The following is an 18,848-nucleotide window of genomic DNA, read 5'->3' on the forward strand; positions in this document are numbered from 1 at the left end:
TCTAGCTAATGATCCTCGGGCCCTGCACACCACTCGCGACAATTAGTTATTAGTTATATATAGTAGTTAGGAACCGGTACGGTGGACAGGCAGTGTATGCTGGCCTAGGTAGAAGGTAGCTAGCCGAGGCCGAGGGGGAACGTACGTTGACGAAGCCGGAGCCAGCCGAGGAATGAATCAGCAAAAGTCAGCTCGGGGCTTGGAACGAAGAGTCGGCTCGATTGACTTCCAACGTGCTGGCTCAGTCACTCCTGTACGCGCACGCCACACTGGCACGAAGTAGTATACTAGTAGTAGGAGGAGGAGGTGAACTGGAGCAGAACAGTTCAGAGTGTGCCCTTCTTGACGCGGCCGTTTCCCTACGTGAACTTAGCTCGTGCATGGTCAAGAAAGGGAGGCAGTCCGTTACACCAGAGAAACAAAAAAAAAATTGAAGTAAAAAACAAAAAATTCGAAACGGCCAGTGAACTGGTTTTCCGCCGCCTTCCCCTGCGACTCCGGAAATGCTCGCACCGTCTGACACCTCACCGGAAAGCGACTTGACGTTGGTATGGTCGTGAGCCGTGACTGCGCTGCAGGGTCACATGAAGGAAATTAAGGGTGTGATTGGTAGCATAGCCAGGCTTATCTAATGCGCTCCAGGCTCTAGTCGTATTTGGTAGGGTGTATAAACCCTGAGCCTGGCCCCGATAGTGCAAAACGGCCCCTCCAACCTGCATTACTGGAAACATGATTCGCGAGCGTCTCCAACAATGCAGGCTGGCTTGCGCTCCCGCTGGCCAAGCGCCTGGCTCCCGCATGCTTGCCTGAGCCACTGACGGAAGCATATCCGACCTCAATGCAGGGAACCAATCACATACGAGCCAAGTCAAGCTTAACTCTATGCGGCCAACCAAACATGACGCTATTGCCTTCCTAAATACAGGCTTACGTTGGCCTGGTTTAGATGCTAACCAGGTCAAAAGATATCCAGGCTACCAATCACACCCTAAATCGCGCGTGACGCCCTGCACGCCGCGCACGGGAGCAGCCTCTCCCCGCGGCTCGATTCGATTTGGCGCGCCCGCAGCCTGCGGCGGCGCAGGGTTCGGAAGCCGCTCGGCGCTCGCCAACTCCGGCGCCGCTGCACGCCAGCGGCCAAGCCCGCGCCTCCCCGTTTGTCCCACCGAGACGAACCAGAATAATATACATAGCATGGTGGATCTTATCTGGACCCTCCATATGGGTATGGGGATTGATGCTGTACATGAATTTTGTCAGACCGGTGTATACACCTTTCTGTCAGCTGTACATATACGTATTCACATGTCCCGATGTATACACCCGTCCTGGCTGGACGATATAGGCGAGGTGGAATGCAGTTCAAAAATTGAAAACCAGATCTGAAACACATGTACAGGAGGCCACCTCCATCACAAGGCGGAGCACGAGCGGGCGAGCAGCCGCGAGGCCAGCGGCCGCGCGAACGGGCAAGGAGCGGCCGCGCGGGTGGGCGGGCGGATGGCAGCGAGCCGCGGCAGCACGGGTGCGCGGAACAGCGGCGAGGCGGGGCCGTGTCGGCGCACGCGCTGGCCTCCGACCATCACGCCTGGACCACCGTGGGCGGGCGGGCGGGCATTAGGCGGCGAGCCACGGCGGCACGGGCGGGCGAGCATCGGCGTTGGCGGCCGAGCAGGGTCCGCGGGAGGCTGGCGGGGCTGCGCACGGCGGCGGGGCGCGTCCGCGGCCGACAGAGCTCAACGAGGCCGCAGAGCCCCACCGTGGCGGCGGGGCCCGACCACGGCCGCGCGGAGCTTGACGAGGGCGACCGCGGCGGCGAGCTCGCGGTTACGGTGTCGGTACCGTTGCCGTTGCCGCTTGTTGTTTCGAGCAGTACCACCAACAAGGCGGCGGCCGCGGCATCTACGGAGAGCGGCATCAGCAGCACGAGTGCTACGCCGGTCGGCGACATTGTCTAGGGCCACCGGCAGCAGCACGAGGACTACGGCGGCGACATCTACGGCGGCCGCCGGGGCCCACACCGGTGGCCGCGGTACAATGACTGCCGGAGGGCAACAGGCGTGATGTAGTGGACAGCGGCGGTGGTGTTCACGGTGCTGGCCATCGTGGTGCTGCTGTCGGCGGTGACCGTGCTGGTGGTGGTGCTGCTCCAACCTCGGTCGTCATACCTCGCCGTCCGGACGGCGAGCCTCGACGCGCTGGTGTACGATTAGCTGGGCGCGCTGGACGACGTGTAGCTCTCGCTCCTCGTCGAAGCCCGCAACGCCAACGCGCGCTCCTTCGCGTCGCGGCGGCGAGCTCGCGAGCGTTGGCCTGGATCAGGGGTCGCGGCGACGCGGCGGTCATGCGTGCGCGGCCGCTCGCTGGAGACGCGCGTCGCGACCTCGCTCCTCCACCACAACGCGGATGTCCAGATGGACGCCGGCGTCTAGGTGGGGCACCCCGACGACCTCCTCCTCGAGGTGTTCGCCTGCGTGCTGCCCTTCCTCTTCCGCCTCCGCCCATCTACTACCGATGGAAGGCCATCCTCCACGACCCCGCTTCCTCGGCACACACCGCGGAGCCCTCCCACGGCCCCTACCTCCTCACCTTCTCTAGTGGCTGCAGCTCCTACTCTGCGCCGCGGCCATCACCGAAGGAAGGAACGCCTGCGCCTCCTCTCAGATCCCATCATCACGGCGCGGAGGACCGGGGGCCGGCGTCGTAGCCGGCCATCGTGGTCCGGCGCCGAGGAGTCGAGGCCTCGGTGGACGCGGACGACAGGGCATGTCGCCGCGGCCGGCCGTCGCGTTCTGGCGGCACACAGCGGCCATCGTGGACCGGCACCGCGGTTGGCTGAGGCACGGCGCGGAGGACGTGCCTCGGCGTCGCAGCGAGCCGTCGCACCTCCATGGTTGCCGTCGGTGGCTCCAGCACCGCCGCCTCACTCTTCTTCTCTTCGGCCACATCGACCTCCTCCGCCTCGGCTTTGTCGCTGCGCCATGGAGAAGGCGCTGGAAAGGGAGATGCAGGCTGCAGGGAGGCAAGGCAGGCATGGTCATTCCACTCGATGGGGATGGGGGTGGCGACGGCTGCTTCGTGTTCGGGTGGGAGCAGCAGCAGGAGGCGCCGGCGGCAGCTGCTTCGGCCTCCTCGTCGCCGCTGGTAGGCCCAGCCGCTAAGCTGCAGAGGGGATTGGTTCGTGGCTGCCTCGCGCTTCTGGTGGAAACGGATATTTATTCGAACTCATATTTTTTATTATTTTTCTTCGATTATGTACAAATAAGATATAGAATTTACTATATAAATTCATAGTCTTATATTTAAGATTGACCTTGTAAAGATTCATAAAAACTAAACCTCAAAATTATTATATATATTCTCAAATAATAGATATAAAAATTCGAATACGGATTCAGATGTTTTTTCTCTTTTTTAATTGTAGGGAGCAAATAATGCATAAAAAAATCTATACAAAATTTTATTCTTATGTGTAATAATATGCTTGATAATATAAAAAATGATTAGCATAAAATTTCAAGCATATTTATTTTAAAATATCAAATTTGTTCTGAGAATTCGGATGTCTAGTTCCACCCTCTCCTCTCATTGGCCGTGTTTGGTTAGCACTAAAAAAAATTTCATGAATTTTTTTGGCTCTTTGACCACTAATTAAATGTATTAAATAAAGTCTGATTACAAAATCATTTACACAACTATGGTACTGTAGCAGTTACTCTAGCTAATGAGCCATTTGATAGTATGGTTAAAGAACGATTAGACGTGGTTACTGTAGCACCACTGTAGTCAATCATGGTGAAACTTGGCTCATTAGATTTGTTTCGAAAAATTACACCCATCCATGAAAATATTTCGTAAATAAATTTCGTTTATTACTTCATACATGAATTCGTCTTTTGGTGAAATTATTTTCACACACTCATCCAAACACGGCCATCAAGACCTCTGCCACTGCCCAGGCCCCAGGGGCATCGAGGCGCGAAGCCCCGCCCCGGCCCGGCGGCCGGCGCAGAGAATCCCAGGCGCGCATCGCGACGCCCGCGGCCCCGGCCAGCTGCGCTCTGACCGCGACGGCCGTTTCCGTCGCTTCCATCTGCGTAACGGCCGCGTACGGGACGGACCCGCCACCCTCCCCATCAGCCTCCCCGATTACACTGACGTGTGGGCCGAGGTGTCGCCGGGGCCCGCGTGGCATTGACCCAGGCGGCGCCGTCCAGGACAGGCGGGGCCGCGCGGGCACCTGTCCCGACAGAATGGTGGTGCGCGCGCGTGCCTAGCGCTGCTACTGCTAGTATGCTGTAGCGTAGCGTAGGGCGTTGCCTGCCTGCCGCTTGCGCCGGGCCGGCCCTTCCCGCGCCGACGCGCGCTCGCTGCTCGCATGATGCCGCCCTCATGGCGCGGGGGGAGAGGGAGTGGCCTGCGCTGCGTTTACGCGCGCCGCCAGGGGCCTAGGCGTCAAAGCGCAGCCCACCATCGCGACAACGTCTCGAAGCCGACTGCCGGTGGGGCTCCCCGCTCCCTCCCGCCCCCGCGGACGCGCCACGTGCAGCGGCCCCACCCTGCGCCGGGTCAAACCCGGGGCTATATTTTTTTTCTAAAAAAAGGATGGAAACGCTTGATGTCGTTTACGCGTATACACCCCTGCAGAATGCGCGATTTGGCACGAGGCGCCCGGCCTGTACGAATGCGTATTGTGCTGACGTCACCACCCCGGGTGTTTGGGCCTCAAGGCGATTCGTGCCTCAAGGCAAATCGCACGCTCCGCGGCTGCGCGCGTCCGGGGCGATCTGGTTCTGGTCTGTGTGTCTGTCACGAGGAACACGGGGTGGGGGAACAATTCTGTGATGCACGCTCCGTCTCAAAACATGGGCAGGCAAATCTCGTTCTTTGGGTGCATGTCCCGCTCACTTTTGCTGTTTCAAGAAAGTTGCTGCTGGTGCGCGTTCCAGCCAAGCCAAAGCGGCTGGCATCCTTGCCACAGAAGAAAAGAAAGATCGGTGCACGCACATTGTTTTCTTTCGGCGTTGCCTGTCTTACCTTTTTTTTTCATTTGTGGTTCCGAAAGAATGCCCTTTTGCACCGCCATTCCTTCACCCAGCGTGAATCTCGCAAGTGGATCCCCAGTGCTCACCGTCGGGGAATCTTTTATGCGGACAAAGGGGACGGAGCTCAATGGCACGCATATAGCATATTTAAGTGCAATTGCCAGTGTACTGTATTGGCATTTGAGGCATTTCACGAGAAGGCCGCAGGAAGCATCATTTCGTTTCCGAATTTTCCAAGTGCCTGTCTCCTTTTTTCATGCCCCCAAATTTCTTCGGGAATCCATTCTAGCACCACCCGCAAAACTTTATGTGAAGCTAGAAGCACTTCTTACATAGAGCCCTAGTGAAATGCCTTTTTTTTTCTTGCTTTAAAAGATTAAATGGATTTGGCCCTTGTGTATGGCACTAACAAGTAACAAAGCACAAATCTCACACAAAATCTCCTTTGCTTTGGTTGGAAGCGATGTGCTTATGAAACTAGGTTGCAGATGTCATTAAGAGCAATTGCATTTCACATGTAAAACCATACACACATATTTTCCAAAATATTTTGTGAAACTAATAAATAAGATGTATATAAACCTTCCTTTTGTCCTCCTAAAATAATCCGGTTCGGCAGGCGGCAGCCGCCGGAAAAAAGAACTCTAATTCCACAAAATCCAGGGGCCGGAACGTAAACGAATCGGAAGCAATAAAGATAACCCGCACCGAATTTCCGGAGGACACTTCGCCACCTCGTCCCCCACCTTCTCCCTTTTTTTTCTCTCCCTCCTATCAGCTCCTCCTCCCTCCTCCATTACTTTAAAGTTACTCTCCCACTTACCACCCACCCCTCTTCCTCCTCTGCCCCGCCCCGTCCCATCCCGCCCCCACCCCCACCCCCGGCGACGCCGCTCCCCAAAAAAATTCCCCTCGCCTCGGATTCCCACGCGGCCCCCGCGTCGCCGGAGATCTCAGGCGCTGCCCTTGTCCCGCGGGATATTTTTTTTGGATTTTCTCTGAGGGGAGTTCTAGGGTTTCTGACGCGAATGCAGGTTCCGTTTCAGGCTTCGGAGGCGGCGGGGGCAAGGAGGAGGAGGAGGATCCCCAGCCGGAGCCCCCCCGGAGGAGAGGAGGATCCGGTGCGCCCGTCGCCGCCCATGTCGGGCCATCTTGATCGCCTCGCGCGGCCATGTGAGTTCGAGATTTCTCTGCCGTCGGTCCGCCCTTCTTCCCCAAATCCATCCCTCTCGAGATTCACGGCTGGTTGATTGGTGGGGTTAGGATTCGGGCGCTCGCATAGGGCTAGCCTAATCTGCGGCGTTGATACGGTTTACGCTTCGATTTTTTTTCTCTCAATCCGGGTAGCTGCAATGAGGCGTCGGCGAGCTCGCCGGATTTCGAGCGGATGGTCCGTTTTTGCGGCTTTCACATGGCGTGTTTGTCTGTCTGGCCATTGGAGTATCTGGTAGTTTGGCAACCTGCGTGTCTAGTTTGACCTGTTCAATACTAGCGCTGTTTTGTCTCATCGAACGCTCTATAGTCTGTGGATGGGCGCGTAGCTTCCTATGAAGGAGTCACTAGGCTGTCTGATTTTAGAAAAATAAACTTCTGGGATTTGTGTGCCTGAGATTTGTCCCTGGGGAATTACCGCTGCTAGGACTCAAACCGATTTCTGCATGAGACGGCGCCTTGTTTTGACCTTTTCAATACCGGCAAGCGCTGAACCAGCGCAAAATTGAACACCACAAATTTCAACGCGTGAATATGAAGCTTGCATAAAAGTTGTAAAAAAAATTGGGAGGGCTGAATGTTTCTGCTAACAATAAGGTTGTAAACACATAATCATCTAGTTCAGAACCCTGAGATGGCCTGCTGCTGCTCCTGCTAGCATTATGTACCTTTAGGTGAACCAGAAGTTATGTTTTGTCTTCTCGAGCTGTAGTTTATTTGTTGAAGTAACTTAGTGTTGTAATTTTGGATGAGTTGACTTAGATTGCCAGCAAAATAATGTGCAATTTGCAATTCAGTTCCACCAGCAATGGCTTATTCATTTATTTTCATTGCAATGTTTCAGGTTTTGAAGGGTGCTCAAGCCATGATGAACGTAGAGACCATAAGTCGGACTTCGAAATCTCCGAAGATGAAAAGAAGACCAGAATAGGCTCTTTGAAAAAGAAAGCAATAGATGCATCGACAAAGATTAGGCATTCCTTAAAGAAGACCAAGAGGAAAAGTGGCAGTCGGGTTCTCTCTGTGTCTATTGAAGATGTGCGTGATCTAGAGGAGCTGCGAGCTGTTGAGGCATTTAGGCAGGCACTAGTTTTGGATGAACTGTTGCCTGCAAGGCATGATGACTATCATATGATGCTGAGGTATATCCTATAGATTATGATGTGTCTTTTATGATAGCTTGTCATGCATTTTCTCATTTTTATAGCACAAATCCACAGCTCAAATGTAACTAAATTTGTTTGTAGATTTCTGAAAGCAAGGAAAATGGATATCGAGAAAGCGAAGCAAATGTGGACAGATATGCTTCAGTGGCGGAAGGAGTATGGCACTGATACAATTGTTGAGGTTAGCTGAGCACAAGCCACAAAACTTTTTAAATTTTGTTTGGCTATATAACATCCGTATGACCGTGTCTTGTTGCATAGGATTTCGAGTACAGTGAGTTGGATGCTGTTCTGCAATATTATCCTCATGGTTATCACGGAGTTGACAAAGAGGGGAGGCCAGTTTATATTGAAAGGCTTGGTAAAGTTGACCCTAGCAAGCTTATGAATGTCACAACGATGGACCGATATGTAAAATACCATGTGAAGGAGTTCGAGAGGAGCTTCTCGATCAAATTCCCAGCTTGCTCTATTGCTGCAAAAAGGCACATTGATTCCAGCACAACAATTCTGGATGTTCAGGGTGTGGTATGTCACTGATGATTTAGTCTTCCATGATTCTTCTCTTTCTGTAACTTGATGGTTTATGAGAGCTAATTTGACACTTACGGTTTGTAGGGGTTGAAAAATTTCAGCAAAACTGCACGTGAATTAATTCAGCGGTTGCAGAAAATTGACAATGATAACTACCCAGAGGTACGAACTTCAATTCCTTCTAGTCTCTGTTGCCCAATTTTCTTGCTTGGAATACAACAACAACAACAACATAGCTTTTTTTCCCAAGCAAGTTGGGGTAGACTAGAGATGAAACCCGAAAGAAATAAGTTCAAGGTTCAGGCACATTGATAGCTGGTCTCCAAGCGCTCCTATCCAAAACTATCTCTTTAGAGATATTCCAATCCTTAAGGTCTCTCTTGACCGACTTATCCCACGTCAGTTTAGGTCTACCTCTACCCCTCTTTACATTATCGACCCGCTCAAGAACCCCATTACGCACCGGCGCCATCCTTTTGTAGCACCGATCTTAAATACCGAAAAGTATCCTTCTGGACCACCACTTGCCCATCTAGACTAACGTCTCCCCCCTCATGCCTAGTCGTGCTGAAATCGCACATCATGTACTCGGTCTTGGTCCTACTAAGTCTGAACCCTTTCGACTCTAACGTGCGTCTCCACAGCTCTAACTTCCTATTAACCCCTGCCCTACTCTCGTCAACTAGAACCACATCATCAGCAAAGAGCATACACCAAGGGATCTCACCTTGTATATCCCTTGTGACCTCATCCATCACTAAAGCAAATAAATAAGGGCTCAATGCTGACCCCTGGTGTAGGCCTATGTTAATAGGAAAGTCAGTGGTGTTGCCATCACATGTTAATAGGAAATTTTCTTGCTTGGAATATAATGGGTTAATCTGTTGGATCTCCAGACTCTATACCAAATGTTTATCGTCAATGCTGGTCCGGGCTTTCGGCTGCTATGGAGCACTGTGAAGTCTTTCCTAGACCCCAAAACTACAGCCAAGATACATGTGAGTTTCCACTGAAGTGTAGACTACAATACTTATTTTTTGCTAGATAATGTTATTAAATTTTAAGATATGCTCATGTTTCTCTAGGTTCTTGGAAACAAATACCAAAGTAAGCTACTTGAGATAATTGATGCTAGGTAAGTGATGTTCAATGTACTCATTTCAGGAAACTTGTTTTCTTAATTGGTTGCCTGTGATAATTCTTTTCCATTTGTAAAAAATGCTCAGTGAATTGCCGGAATTTCTTGGGGGCACTTGTACATGTCCTGAATACGGAGGGTGCCTTAAGGGAGAAAAAGGACCATGGAAGGACCCAAACATACTCAAGGCAAGCATTGTTTGTGGCTGTTATTGATCCTCCTGCTATCAGTTCTTTGCAAACAACCTTCTCACAAGTTCATTTTTGTTTTAACTCTCTGTGCTGATACCAGATAGTCCAAAGTGGTGAGGTCCAGTGTGCTCGACAAATTGTAACTATTTCCAATGGTGAGGAAAAAATTATTTCGTATGCCAAGTCGAAGCACCACAACGTATGTCTCAGAATCATTCTTTATTGCTTTTGTTTCCAAAGTTATTATCTGTATGAGAAATTTGTTACTTTGCTGTCATTAGAATTGATATTTGCTTTAATATGGAATTACAGTTGCGAGGGAGTGACACATCAACTGCCGAATCTGGCTCAGAGGCTGATGATGCTACCTCCCCCAAAGCTCTCAGAAGTTACATATCACATCCTAAGTTGACCCCAGTTCGTGAAGAGGTTAGCATTTGATCTTTTCCTGTATTGTGTGTATGCCACCAGAGCTGCAGCCAAAAACCAATTACCTTTCTCACAACTATGGATTATCCCAGATGGAATTAAAGTTGTCTTTCTCTCTCTTTAGGTCAAAATGGTCAGGGCTACTAGCTTTTCTACTCGTCTCCCTGAATATGATGTACCTGTTGTTGACAAGGCTGTGGATGCTACATGGAAGAGAGAGCAACCTCGAAAGACGCCTTTACCACTCAAAGGTTAGTTATTAATATAATTTTTTAATCTAAACTTCCCTGGATTTTTGCTAGTACCTGACATTTTCTGTTTTATTTGACGCAGACTCTTCTCTGAGAACAGCAACCATGCCATCTGGCAGTTCTTGGGATATGATCATTGCAACTCTTATGGCTATTGTAGTCTTGGTTCGATCAGTCAAAGATCTTGCTACAAAGAGATTGCCATATAAAACTGAGTCAGAAGAAATCTACTCTACACTGTATCCAGACTCCATTGCGAAAGAGGAATTCCGACCTCCTTCGCCAGCTCCTGGGTTTGCTGAAGCCGACTTAATTTCCGCAGTCTTGCAAAGGCTGGGAGAGCTTGAAGAGAAGGTTCAGATGCTTCAAGACAAGCCTTCTGAAATGCCATGTGAGAAAGAAGAGTTGCTTAATGCCGCTGTCCGTCGTGTGGATGCATTGGAAGCTGAACTAATTGTAACAAAGAAGGTAATTTTCGGGCTGCACTATTCTACATTTTTACAAGGTGTTGCTTGTGATTCTTTTCAGCAGATTAGGCTAAAGTTGACCCGTCACTCATCGTATGTATATGTGAAATTTCTGTAGGCTTTGCATGAGGCTCTTATCAGGCAAGAGGAGTTGCTTGCCTATATTGACAGTAAGGAGATCGCCAAGGCTCAGGTTTGTAAATCATCTTGTGACATTATAATGTTTAGGACATTATGCCATGTATCTCTGTCAGACTAATGTGTAGCTTCCTACAATGCAGAAAAAGAAGAAGACAATGTTTTGCTACTAGGACCTGGAGAGAGACCCTTTGTTGGGTTTCTGCCTTCTGAGATGAGATGCCAAAGATGGCATTGAGATGTAACAGGCGGTGCGTCCAGTTTTCTTGACATGTGAATCAACAGGTTTCCGTTGTAAATCGAGAAAATTCTGACAGAAATAAAATGAGTTTTTTTCCATCTTGACTCCTGATCCACTTGAGACTTTGCATATAGTAGATTTGTTATGTTTTGCGTTTTGATTTATTTCGTTATAGCAATACTTGGTTGGTTGGTTAGCCGATGATAAGGTGGGTGGACGGTTAGCTGACAGAGCACGCGTACATCCTCCAGCAATGACTTTGCTATCCTGGTCATTTATTGATTGATCCGACTCATACGATCTTGTTGAATCCCTGTTGGTGAATTATTGCTCTAGCCATACGCTGGAGATTTCACATAACTTGTGAGGTTTTGCAAGTGCGATGGGCAGAGAGCTTAAGGGAGAATGGCAGAATGCCCAACGATTTACGCATCCTTTTCTATGCTGCCGGCAGTGTTTAGGCATTCAGAGACACCTCTTTTTTTTTCACTGAATATATTCATTCTATTTTCGTATTAGTAGGAGGGAACACAGACAGACACAGGTAACAAAGTCACGGAGGCACAAGCACAACGAGGCACGGGTGTTGCTCGCGGCGATCCACTCCCCAGGGTCACTGCTGATGGATGCTCATCCCCCTTCACCAGCGGAACGGGTTTTGCTGTTGGAGGCAAAACTTTAATGGTATCAGTATATATATAGACAACATGAATGAGACCTGATGAGAGTAGTAAGAAAGAATGTAAGATGATAACGTACCATTCCTCGCTTCTTCTTCTTCTTCTCGATGTAGGCCAGGACCTCCTCCTGCTGGCCAACCGACGTCTCCAGAAGCTGCAGCCAGCCATTGTTACACAAATCTGCGTGCTTCTCAATGCTGATGCTCATATAAGAAACGAAAGGCAGAAAGGTCGAGAAGATCGACCGGTTACCTTCTTGGTGTTCTCGAGCTCGGTCTCGAGGGCCTCGACGCGGGAGACGGCGGCCTTGAGCATCTCCTCCTGCTCGGGGGGCATCTCCGGCGGGCGCGCCGCCAGCGCGGCCACCTTGCCCTCCAGGTCGTCCAGCCGCTTGACCAGCGCCTGGTACTGCGCCGCCGACACCACCACCGCGTCCGGCCCCGCCAGCTGCTGCTGCTGCAGCTGCATCTGCCGCGTCTTCTTGGCCATCGCCTCCATGGTCGCGATGCCCATGGCCGCGTCCATGGCCCGCTTCGGCGCGATCTTGCCCACCCGGAACATGGCCACCACCCCCATCACCAGCGCCATGAACCCCGACACCACCTGCCGGTCGCCCGGGTCGCCCTGCTTGTACGCGTCCGGCAGCTGCGCGTACATGTCTGCCACACCGATGATACATCACTCGCCACGGCGGCGTCGGAAGATTTGCAGTGTTAGCAGTAAGCTCTGGGGAGGAGGAAGACGCGAGCTAGCTGACCTCGCGCGATCTGAAGCTTCTCCTCGCTGACCTCGCCGCTCCAGTCGACGCCATGGAAGAGGTTGTTGTCGTAACCCTCTTTGCCAGGAGGAGCCTGCAAATCCAGCCAGCGTCAGTGCACGGCATACATTACAGGGGAATGGAACAGTGCCTAGCTAATCCATCCCTGTAGCCAATCCGGCAAATGCTAGCTAGGGTCCCTTCTTCTTAGTGACAGGGAGCATGTCAGCAGGTGAGAGCTGTGTACTAGCAAGCTAGCAATCAGATACCGGGTGCTCCGCAGTTTTCATCTCATGGAGAGGGGACATCATCTGCGGGTGCTCGATCTTGTCGCGCGCGATCTTGGGGGAGTCGGCGGCGCGGCGCATGGATTCCTGCTTCTGCAAGTGGAAGCTGCGCCGGTGAGCAATCGACATCGTTTTCTACATTGCTGAAGCCAATTGTTCAGAGCTCGCAAGAAGCTTTGCGTATGGCAAACCGAAAGCACCTTGGGAACGGGCACTATTTCGTCCTCGGTGATCATCTTCTCGTCGGCCTCACGAGGGTCCGCGCTGTTCATCCCGCACCGCCCCATGCCGCATTGGACCATCTTGAAGAACCAAAAACAGCACAATACCAACACAAGAAATGTTCAGACTTCATACTACTACTGTTCTTGTAAGGCATTTTCAGAGTCTTTTTTTTTATTGGGCATTTTCAGAACTTGGTAGTACATGAATCATGATGAATACGCTGTAATTTGTGATTGCTAATCTGTCTTTGTCAAAGGGAGTGAATGAGAACCTTGAGGATTTCAGGGTCCTTCCACGGTCCTTTGTCAGAGCGCATGCAGCCTCCTTCGCAATTGCAAGTGCCGCCGAAAAACTCAGGCAATTCGCTGTGCAGAAGGATCAAGCGAGCAGGTGAGCCTACCTGTATTATATATGTTCATTACTACTACAAGCTCCAATGGTATAAAAGATGCAGACCTGGCATCAATCACTTCCAGCAGCTTGCTCTGGTACTTGTTGCCGAGGACCTGCATCAGAGCAGGGCACAAGATGTAACGGCTCGTGGCTGCAGCTCTGATCAAATGCTAAAGAGGGAGTGATCAGAGGTGTTAGGTTACATGGATCTTGGCTGTGGTCTTGGGGTCAAGGAAGGATTTGACAGTGTTCCAGAGGAGCCTGAACCCCTGCCCGGCATTGATGATGAACATCCGGCACAGCGTCTGCGCATCGATTCGAAATCACAGACAGTTAGTTTCAGCAATTCTTTCAAGCTTTGTTGTCTTCATCTAGACGTGTAACTGTGCCAATGATACCTCTGGGTAGTTGTCTCCGTCGATCTTCTGGAGGCGGCCGATGAGGTCCCTCGCAGCCTTGTTGAAGTTCTTGTACCCCTGCACGTATGCACACAAGGCATGTGATGGAAACGGAACTGACGACAGAGACAGACTCCATGACATAGAAAGGAAGCGATCAGCAGCGGCGCCGGAGACGACGGAGACGCACCACTCCGGAGACGTCGAGGATGGTGGTGCTCTGGTCGATGTGCTTCTTGGCGGCGATGGAGCAGGCGGGGAACTTGACGGCGAAGGCGCGCTCGAACTCCCTGACGTGGTACTGGACGTAGCGGTCCATGCTGGTGACCTGCAGGAGCTTGGTGGTGTCGATCTGCCCCAGCTTCTCCATGTACACCGGCCGGCCGTCCTTGTCCACGCCGTGGTGCCCCTGCGGGTAGTGCTCCAGCACCTGGTCCAGCTCCTCGAACACGAAGTCCTGCACGCAGTTCCCTGCTCGTTAGCTAGGTTCGGTTCATCGATCGATCGCCATGGATCGGCAGAGAGAGAGAGAGAGAGAGAGAGAGAGAGAGAGAGAGAGAGAGAGAGAGAGAGAGAGAGAGAGAGAGAGAGAGAGAGAGAGAGAGAGAGAGAGAGAGAGAGAGAGGGTCGGAGCACGGACGTCCATGATGGTGTCGGATCCGAACTCCTTGCGCCATTGGAGCATGTCGGACCACATCTGCTTGGACTTGTCGATGTCGAACTTGCGGGCGCGGAGGAAGCGGAGCATCATGTGGTAGTCGTCGTGGAGGGCGGGGAGGAGCTCCTCCAGCACCAGCGTCTGCCGGAACGCGTCCACCTGCTTCATCTCCTCCGCGTCGCGCACGTCCTCGATCGACACCGACATCACCTTGCTGCTGCGCCGGCCCATCGACTTGCGGCTCAGCGAGCTCCGCAGCAGCTTCGACGACGCGCTCATCGCGCGGTGCCGCAGCGACGGCGTGCGCGCCGCCGCGCCACCGCCGCCGTCCGTCGCGGCGCCCGCCGTGGGCGTCACGGCTGCGGAGGACATGCAGGATCCGCGGCGGTGCTGTCTTGCAGCAGCAGCAGCGGCGGCTGCTACGGACGGGCCGGGCGCCCCTGCAGCTAGCACCGGCCTGGGCGATCCATCAACACATCCATCAATTAATGCCGAGATCAATCAACCAAGAAAATATTTTTCTTCTTTTTTTCTCCACACGGCCGGGGATCCTCCAGATTAACCAATCACTTTTAACCGGTGCTAATGAATCAGTCCCAACGGGACAAGAACTCGAGGCGAGAAGCTCCTTGAATAATTGATAATCCAATAATTGCCAAGAACAGCGGATTGATCAAGAACAATGCATACATGTGGAAGGATCAAGAAATTATCTAACAGGAGAAACTATCGCAACCGCAGCGCATGGATTGGCGATCTGATAGATAGAAGCTTTACCTCGGAGACGGCGGCCTTGGGAGATTGCGGAGGGCGGGGAGAAGGCGGGGGAGGAGGGAGGAAGAAGAAAGGTGGTGATTGCAAGCTGCTGGGCTCACGCATGCATGGCGGGCCTGCCTGTCTCTGACTCTCTGTCTCTCCCTCCCCCGTCGTCGTCCCCACTATTTCTGGCAAAATGGTAGCTGCGCCGTTCCAATTCCCTTTCTAACATACCACTGCAACTACATGCCTATACTTTTCTTTTCTTTTCTGCCAAGAACTACAAGCCTACACAACAACTGAACAACATCTATACGTACACGCGAATTTGAATGTGTTTTGACTCGAATACAAATGCTAGAGATTGTAGGTTCTTCCAAACTGCGATTGAATTCCACCCCAAATACAAAGAGGCAAAGATTGTCCCGAGACCGGATTTGAATCAAACAAACAGTAACCGAAACTTCTTCATCGCCCGAGGCCTAAAGCCCATGGAAAACTAAGCCCAGTCCAGGTCCATCTCAGACGGCCCAGTAAACAGTTTTCCTTTCCGAGAAGGAAAAAAGAAAAGGAAAAGGAGACCATGATCCATGAGGAGCCCATCTCCTAGCCGCAGCCCTCCCCCCTACTCCCACTGCCACGCGGGTCCCACCGAACCCGCCCCCTTCTCTTCGCCCACTCCCATCTTGGAGAAGAAGAAGCCGCCCCCCTCAAAATCGCCACGCGAACCCGAAGAGATCCCAAACCCTACCACACGCAAGCACGCCCGCGCGCGCGCACTAGGGATCCTCGAGTCGGGGAGGAGGAGGAGCGGGGGGTTGAGGAAGGAGAGGAGCTTCGAGGATGTTCCGCAACCAGTACGACACCGACGTGACGACATGGAGCCCGCAGGGGCGGCTCTTCCAGGTGGAGTACGCCATGGAGGCCGTCAAGCAGGGCTCCGCCTGCGTGGGGCTCCGATCCCGCACCCACGCCGTCCTCGCCGCCGCCAACAAGCCCGCCTCCGAGCTCTCCTCCTACCAGCGCAAGGTCTTCCGCGTCGCCGACCACGCCGGGGTCGCGCTGGCGGGGCTCACCGCCGACGGCCGCGTCCTCTCGCGGTTCCTCCGGAACGAGTGCATCAACCACTCCTTCGTCTACGAGGCGCCGCTCCCCGTCTCCAGGCTCGCGCTCAGGCTCGCCGACAAGGCGCAGGTCCGTTCCTCCCGATGCGCATCTAGTGATCCCTTTTTCCTTATGTGAGCCCGCGTCGACAGTGAAAAATTAGGATTCCCATGGTTTGATTCGCCGTACGAGTCAGGATCTGAGGTCCAGTTCGTTAGGGTGTTCTCCTGATGCGCGTCATGTTGGGATTTATTAGAATTTTCGAGATAGTAATCACGGTTATACTGAAAAGTCACCGTCCACAATTCTGAAGTCTGAACTCCTCCCTCGTCATCTTCAACTGGTGACTCAATGTTTGCTTAAACCCAACTGTAGACATTCTATTGTTGTTAAATTTGGTGTTAATTCCACTTGTGAAACACTGACACTAAGTCGAATGTTGTTGAATTTGCGCTATGGTTTACCGCCACTTGTGAGACACTGACACGAAGTTGAACTAAAGAGACACTTGGTAGGATTTAATTGAAGAGCAACTGAACATGATTCATATAAATTCACTAATCTGTACATCTTGCAACAGACTGAGGGAGATATAGGTCACAAATAAAATCACAAATAAGTACTTGTTATAGTTAGGAAAGATGTTTGAAGCATTAAGAATTATTATTTTGACTGCCCCATCAAATAGGAGAGTGTATTGTGGTTCACTGGGAACAAGCAGGAGCTGTTCTTTTTGTTGTCATCGTTTTATTCTAACATAGTTCCATTCTTACTTGTAGCTGTTTAGAAAGAGTTTTATGATATGTTAAGTTATTTTTTCTGCTGGTTTTTCTAAAATGGTGTGTATTTGGCAAACCTATGGTCTTACTGTACTATAATGATGGCATAGATGCCGTTGCCTTGCAATGGCCTTTACAGCGGCAAATCCCAATTCAGCACCACATAATCAACAATCCAATATCTATTTATATGAGTATACTTCCTGTTATGATTCAAGTTTCATATGCTCATTTTTTTTCTTTACCATCCTTTTGCACTTATTCACAATGAACTTGCTTGCACTTGTCTGATTAGTGGCATATCATGGCACTTCTAGTTATTTGTCATTCCATTATGCAATTTTTAGTAATATCGTAATTTCCACCTTGTGCTATATTTTGATTGAATGACTTGGATCATTGTAACTTATAAATAGCCATTCTGACAGTTTATCTGAAGTATGCTACTAAGGAGGATCTATAACTTTCACACTTAAGCTTAAACTTACTACGTCGAAGAGATTTGGAGTCTGGTACTGCTGTACTTGTGCATATCCTCATACATTCATGCTTAAGCAATCAGACAGTCTGCGCATAGCAGCCACAGGCATGTTATTCAGTGTTTGTCATGTTTGTTGTTGTGAATTGTATAATCATAATGAAACAATCAGTCGAATCAAATGATTATGTTTCAGCATCCACCTTTGTTATGCAGTCTAGTATTGGTGTAGTTTTGGGTTCTGATGCTTAAGATATCTGTGATGACTACTGAGCCTCTAGCTGTGCTGTACATCACATCCATGCTGTGACAGAATACTATATGTGGTTCATTACTATATCTCTTGCTCCTGCACATCCTCCACTTGATTTTGATCGTACTCATGCAAACATATCTGTATTTTCTTGATTATGGTGCTTTATTTTGGGGGACATGCTAGTTCTGTTCTTCCTGCAGTTGTCCGTTTAGTTTTGGTCGTTTTTAGTCAATTAACAGGCTGGATCAGATAATCTCTCCATTAGACATCTGATTACTTGTAAGGAAGAGTATTCTTTAGGAGAACAAAAGAATTAATGTCATTATATACATGCATTGTCTTACATTTTAAGTGGATGTGTACTCACATTCTCTTAAATGCCAATCCAGGTTTGCACACAGCGGTCATGGAAGAGGCCTTATGGTGTTGGTCTCCTTGTTGCTGGACTGGATGAGTCTGGAGCTCATTTGTATTACAATTGCCCCAGCGGGAACTACTTTGAGTACCAGGCATTTGCCATTGGTTCTCGCTCTCAAGCTGCCAAGACTTTCCTCGAGCGCAGGTTTGAGGGCTACAACGACTACACCCCAGAGCAGCTCATCAAGGATGCCCTCTCTGCCATTAAGGAGACTCTGCAAGGCGAGAAGCTAACCAGCTCCAACTGCACCGTGGCCATCGTCGGCAGGAAGGACGACGGCACCCTCGAGCCATTTGAGATGATTGATGCGAAGAGGATCCAGGAGATAATCGACTCCATGGAGGCTGTTGAGGAGGCGCCTGCAGAGCCCAGCTCCATGCAGGAGGAGGAAAGGGGCTCGGACGCTGCTCCCATGGACATCTAGACCGGAATACACCTCATATGAACCCTCTACACCGCATTCCGTGATTCCAAAGACTAGAGTGTTTTAGAAAGTTGTATTGTGACTTGTGTACGATTTGCTTCCATGCTTCGGCTCTGCGACGGTCTATTTGGCGAACATTTGGGTTTGGACTGGTTATTTTATCATGTGACGTGAACAAATCGTTTCGTTTCGGAGGCCGTCCTGACTTTGCATACGAGTTGTGTCTGAGATGATCATGCTTTGTTTAGATGTCCTGACTTACTGGTATGATACACGTAGACACGACAACCTACGCGACAGCTAACGCACGCGTGCACGACTATATTTAGGGTCTGTTTGGATATTTTGAAGTCTTCTAAAGTCTAACTTTATTAGCACTCATGTTTGACTGGATTAGTGCTAAATTTTAGCACTTTTGGATAT

General features: G+C 50.8%; 3 protein-coding genes across 3 annotated transcripts; 2 read left to right on the forward strand and 1 right to left on the reverse strand.

Annotated features, from left to right (window-relative positions):
- Window positions 1-5,774: 5,774 nt before the first annotated feature.
- On the forward strand, window positions 5,775-10,913 carry LOC120640452 (phosphatidylinositol/phosphatidylcholine transfer protein SFH8-like). Its single transcript, XM_039916318.1, has 15 exons — window positions 5,775-6,002; window positions 6,092-6,218; window positions 7,102-7,399; window positions 7,505-7,604; window positions 7,685-7,951; window positions 8,042-8,119; window positions 8,854-8,955; window positions 9,043-9,092; window positions 9,184-9,283; window positions 9,387-9,485; window positions 9,599-9,715; window positions 9,840-9,966; window positions 10,049-10,434; window positions 10,552-10,626; window positions 10,715-10,913. The coding sequence occupies exons 2-15, from the start codon at window positions 6,185-6,187 to the stop codon at window positions 10,742-10,744; spliced, it is 1,863 nt and encodes a 620-aa protein (XP_039772252.1). The 5' UTR covers window positions 5,775-6,002; window positions 6,092-6,184; the 3' UTR covers window positions 10,745-10,913.
- Window positions 10,914-11,499: 586 nt separating this feature from the next.
- On the reverse strand, window positions 11,500-14,417 carry LOC120647843 (phosphatidylinositol/phosphatidylcholine transfer protein SFH12-like). Its single transcript, XM_039924673.1, has 11 exons — window positions 14,193-14,417; window positions 13,743-14,009; window positions 13,553-13,630; window positions 13,358-13,459; window positions 13,218-13,267; window positions 13,033-13,126; window positions 12,737-12,838; window positions 12,519-12,629; window positions 12,250-12,343; window positions 11,745-12,151; window positions 11,500-11,646 (listed from the first exon to the last, which is right to left on the reverse strand). The coding sequence occupies exons 1-11, from the start codon at window positions 14,415-14,417 to the stop codon at window positions 11,500-11,502; spliced, it is 1,677 nt and encodes a 558-aa protein (XP_039780607.1).
- A 1,195-nt stretch (window positions 14,418-15,612) lies between these two features.
- LOC120640522 (proteasome subunit alpha type-1) lies at window positions 15,613-18,637 on the forward strand. The gene is made up of 2 exons (XM_039916421.1): window positions 15,613-16,160; window positions 17,973-18,637. The coding sequence occupies exons 1-2, from the start codon at window positions 15,810-15,812 to the stop codon at window positions 18,423-18,425; spliced, it is 804 nt and encodes a 267-aa protein (XP_039772355.1). The 5' UTR covers window positions 15,613-15,809; the 3' UTR covers window positions 18,426-18,637.
- The last annotated feature ends 211 nt before the right edge of the window (window positions 18,638-18,848 follow it).

This window comes from Panicum virgatum, chromosome 1K, assembly GCF_016808335.1.
Source record: "Panicum virgatum strain AP13 chromosome 1K, P.virgatum_v5, whole genome shotgun sequence".
Taxonomy (NCBI): Eukaryota; Viridiplantae; Streptophyta; class Magnoliopsida; order Poales; family Poaceae; genus Panicum; species Panicum virgatum.